The 4,990-nt window shown below is 39.8% G+C and overlaps 1 protein-coding gene across 3 annotated transcripts in view; it reads right to left on the reverse strand.

Moving 5' to 3' along the window:
* Positions 1-6: 6 nt before the first annotated feature.
* ARNT2 (aryl hydrocarbon receptor nuclear translocator 2) overlaps positions 7-4,990 on the reverse strand; it is a 116,107-nt gene continuing 111,123 nt past the window's right edge. For 2 of the 3 annotated variants that reach the window (XM_025215244.1, XM_025215245.1), the window contains one exon: positions 7-4,265. In XM_025215244.1, coding sequence (XP_025071029.1) covers positions 4,167-4,265 — 99 coding nt within the window. In that variant the 3' untranslated portion in view covers positions 7-4,166. The remainder of the gene's footprint in view (positions 4,266-4,990) is intronic. The other variant, XM_006033445.3, reaches the window with a different exon arrangement.

Here is a 4,990-nt window from a genome sequence, read left to right on the forward strand (position 1 = left end):
ACATGCTCCTATTAATCCAACTTGAGCACTGTTATGAAAGTGAAAATATTTGACCTAAAAATTAGTCCACTGGATATCCCACAGACAAACCAAACAAAGAGCAACAGCGGTATGACACTGATATAAGGCATTAATGATTAAATGGCTGTACTACTCTCAAAAAAAGAGTACACCTATGTATAAAAATATATGTCATAGCAATTGGGTAATTCCAACACTATATAACACTGCGCCCAAAGTAATTAGGAGTTAAAAAGGCAGTACTGCAAAAAGTATTTACAGTTTTGTAATGTACTCCAAGAAAAAGAAGGCAACAAAACTACTTATGGACACTTCTGGTTAGGAGGCACCATCAGGAGTGCCAATAACAATGAATGCCATGGAGTTACTCCAGTTAAATATGCAGTCAATAAACTTGATTAATTGTATGAATAAGTAAAGACTTCAGTATCCTAAAATGGTCTCAGTCTATGCCAACTAACTGAAATAACAGGTTGTTGAAGTATTGTGTGTAGCTACTCCTTCAATCTGTAAAAAGCAGAATGCTTCAGTTCTATATATTTCTCACTCTTTTATGAAATAGAGTTTGCAGTACAATCTGATCAGAAGTCACAACTTTACATGCAGAGAATAAAACTGTCTGCACAAGAAATCTGCAAACTCTAACTCACTGACAGCAGAAGTGCTGCAGCAGTTGCACTAACTGCAAAATAAAAATGCCATCACTTCAGTAATTACATATGCATGTTGCTTTACTATCATCAAAATATGCAACAAAAAAGTGTAGCTCAGCTAAATGCTAAACAACTCTAGCTACGGCAAGAATGGGACTGAGGCGACAATATTCCACAGGAGCTACTCAGCACTATGAAGGCAGCACTTGCTACTGTAAGGCAGTAAACGCAGATGCAACTGTGAATGCTGCCTATTTGCTTGGTCTCAATAAGGCTGCCAGTCATAATGCTCTCTAAGTGCTCCCCTCTTGCTGGCTTCATTGCACCCTCAGAAAAAACACTCTCCACACCTGCCCTCCCATCAGAGGGAAAGTGCTATAAATATCCTGTAGGTAGAGGGATCATCTGGCAGGCAGGCAAGGAGAGTGGAGAAAGCACTGGCTCAGTATATCAGAAGATAAAAAGGGAATTATAATGCCTCAAAGTGAAGAAATGGGAGAAAGCCTAACACTATTCCAAGACTGGCCTTTAACACTATAGCAATTACCTTTTGTGCCCAGAAGGGATACTGGACAAGAAGCAGTCCAAGTAGGGCTAGGTATACTGGCTTCAAATGGGCAATGCTCTGCTTGCAAAACACCTGACATGCTTGAACTTTTTTTAGTCAAAAATTTTTTTTACTGGCACTATCAAATATAGAATACGATAAGCCCCCTTCTACATGGGTGTACTATAAAAGGACAATGATACATAGAGAAACTGAACTGGCCTGGGACTGGGAAAAGAAAAGCAATTTTCATAAATAGAAACTTTTAAATTGAATTCAGGAACATATGTAAATTTATACATATATATACTTAGAACAATGTGTCAGGAAGATTACAGCATAGAAACAGTTTTTCCATTCATTTCTCACTTTACGGAGAAACGTAACTTTCAAACATTAAAAGTACAGAGTTTATCATCATGTCAAGTGCATTATGTACAGAGATAGAAATTGAAAGTCCACCCTCTCTTCCCCCATGATGACATCTGTTGCACACCCAGGATTCTCTATTCCTCCTTTTCCTGTTACTCTCTACTGTCCAGATGCAAATATCTCACCTCACCTGAGCAACCACCTGTGGAGCGCAAGCATCTTTTACTGAGGTCAGTGAATCCCACTGATCAGCTCACTACAGAGTGGAGCAGCTTTAGGCTGATTCAGTAACACTTCTTTATTCAAGCAGTGCAGATGGAGTGGGAAGGCTTCAAGGGAATACATATCCAGGTATTAAAATAAATATACTTTAAGTGCACGGTTTATTCAGCTAGGTGAGAACTTCCCCTCCTGACTTGGAACTGGAGAAGACGTACCCATTTTTAAATAATTACAACTTTGGTCAGGCAAGCCTAGACCAGAGATCTGAGGCCTCTGTAATACTTGATTTAGGTTTGAACTAGAGTCTTTTTTTTTAATGAAGAAGTCCCCCCATTAGCATGTAGGGCTCAGGATTGATCCCAGAGAATTAAATGAAGAGAAAAATGGCAGGAAATACTCTCACTGGTTACTGTATTATCTGCTACACTAAGTGCAGTGAAATAGGGGGGGGAAGGGAGCCAGCTGCAGAAAGTCTGTAGAAGTTGGTTTTGATCAAACTGAAGAGCATAGGTCTCCGTACAAAACCTACGTGGTCAGATTGGGCCACGGGTTATAGACAGCGCTGCTCTTTATGGCACTGTCTATCTAGGAGACTTCAGGGATTCCCTTCATGAGATATTTCTGACCTAGTAAGGACTGCTGTAAGGTACCTCTAGACTGAGAGTCAGCCTCAAGGGGCCAGGCAAATGGTAGTGCATGTGTGGGGAAATCACTGTGGAAACACATTGTTGTTAGGTATTTCACTCTGGCCTCCTGGGTCTAGAGACCCAGTGTGAATCCTAATACTTTCACCAGTTCAGGCAGCTGGCACCTCTTCCTTTCCAAGAGGACTGCCTGCAACCTCTCACACCTCAAAGGTTGTCACAAAAACTTCATGACTGTGAATGCTGAACTATTTTGTTGTCCCTGGATGATTTTTCTCCCAAATAAGGATTGCTTGGTCTTAAATCGTCATTTTTCTAAGGTCCCTGTAATCAAGAAGTGTACATGTGCACACACACACAAGGAATGTCCAGCAAATTTTAGATGGACAGGGACATCAGCCAGCAAAACTGAAGTCACAGACCGTAATATCACAGAGAAACATGCATCACTGAGGTCAATTCTTTTAAATGATCAGCAAAATTGAAAACCTGCCAAAACAGGGAGATGCTGAGCAAGTCAGAATGCAAGCAAAAAATGAAGTTAACTTCACTGCAGGTACCAACCTGATTGATACCTGCTACAAATTAGATTTAACAGCACTGTGCGACAACGGAACAAAGTGGCTTATTGCTCTTGGAAATGAGCTTGAAGGATTTTGTTGTAACAGGTCATCATTTGTGACTGTAAAAATGTGACATTTCACAGTATGAAAAAAAAAGTTCACAGAAAGGAAATGTAGCTTGTGCGGAAATCATATTCTTGATATGTTTTATAGTAATTTTTACAAACAATTCTCTCAGGGAATGTAAGAGCTAAAGGCAACAACAAAAAAAAAGAGCAGCTCATGAGAAAATTATAGAAAAATAGGCCTCATTTAGCAGTGCAAAAACAGGAGTAAGAGTTTGTGTAAGTAAATGTATGGGCTACATCAGAATTACCTGAGTTAACAGGTAAAGTGATTGAGAATGCAACGATGTTTGAATCCCCCCATGTAGTGTTACCCTTTTTAGAACACTCCAGAATCAACCATTTCATAGGTCAAAAGAAACCAGTACAGGAAATCACTTAATACAGCACAAGATATATATACAGTACTAAAATGTACACACATTCAAGTTTAACTGGGTTAAGTAAAAAATAAAAAAGGCGCTGAATCTTCCAGTCAGAGAAGATTATATTATGCTGTATAATCACACATTCAAGCTGGCCTTAAAAACTACAGGAATCAAAATGAGAATATGAAGTGTTTCCAGAAACTTAAGTTGAAAGCAAGGCATTGAAATGGAAAAATTGGCACTGTAACACGACGTTACCTTACCTTCACTTTGTTAGTCTTTGTTACTTCATTATCTAGTTAAAAATTACCATTCAAAAGGGAATACTAGCGATCATTCACATTCAAATATTTAAGACTCAGAGATTTTTCACAATCAAGCAAAGTTTTTCATCTCTGAGGTAGATGGCAAGAAAATAAAAATATGGATCTGTCAATGGGCACCAACTAGTCCTGTCTCTCCCTTGGCAGCAGTCATGCCCTGAAAGGAGGAGAAAGCGAGCTCCTACATCTCTATCTGAAACATGAGAGACGTGACTTCTTGTTTAGTAGCTTCTACAAGTAATGCAACACAGAAAAAGCAGAGCCAACAATACACTGAAATGGTCTTGCAGAACTGCATGTCAGAGGGCTTTTCTTCCTGTTTCGTGAATTACTCAGAAAATGGTGGAAACATGCCCAAATCAGCAAAATCTTCAATGTTGTAATTGCCAGTACCCTGGGTAGGATCCCCCGGCATAGGCAGCATATCCTGTGTGATAAGGAAAAAAAATCAAAGTGAAGTGTCACTGTCCATTATGTTTTCCAGGTGCAAAGTCTCCTGTTTAAAAAAAATAAAATAAATAAAGACCAGAAAATGTTAAAAGGCTAGAGACAGTCAGAGGACTAAGTAGAGGATCTACCCAGTGTTTAATTTCTGCTCAGGCCCTACTTCCAGGTAGAGCAGGACTTAAACAGCGTATAGGCATTGCAGAAGTCTGATTCTCATAGATCCCCACAAATCTAATCTGTATTAGAAGCAGCCTGTAGTAAAACTGGAGACTAGAGATGTGCAATTGCTGAATGACAAGCACAGCACCTATTGAAAAGCTGCTTTCTAGAGTGCCAGATGGCTGGGCTTCCATGCTGTTGACAGCAACAAGGTGAAAAAGGCACTAGAAAGAAAAATAGGGAGCTTACAAACAGGCAAGAACTACTTCTCTTTTCATGGTGTTGCTTCTTCAGGATAGAAAATACACATGCCTTGATGAGATTAAGACATAAAGGGTTTGAAACCTGTGTTTGTGGGTTCTGTGCTGTGCCTCTCAGTTATGTGCCAGAGTGGAATTAAGGTAAATCAATTAAAGGCCTTTGCAGGGATAACCACTGGAAACAGAAAGCAGCTACTTGGACTTGCTGGAATAGCTCTTCCTTCCCCTTCCTCTCCACAGGCTCAATTTAGCAAGGCTGTGAGACCCTTCTGAGAGATTCAGCACA

The sequence above is a fragment of the Alligator sinensis genome, unplaced genomic scaffold (assembly GCF_000455745.1).
Source record: "Alligator sinensis unplaced genomic scaffold, ASM45574v1 scaffold1318_3, whole genome shotgun sequence".
Lineage (NCBI taxonomy): Eukaryota > Metazoa > Chordata > Crocodylia > Alligatoridae > Alligator > Alligator sinensis.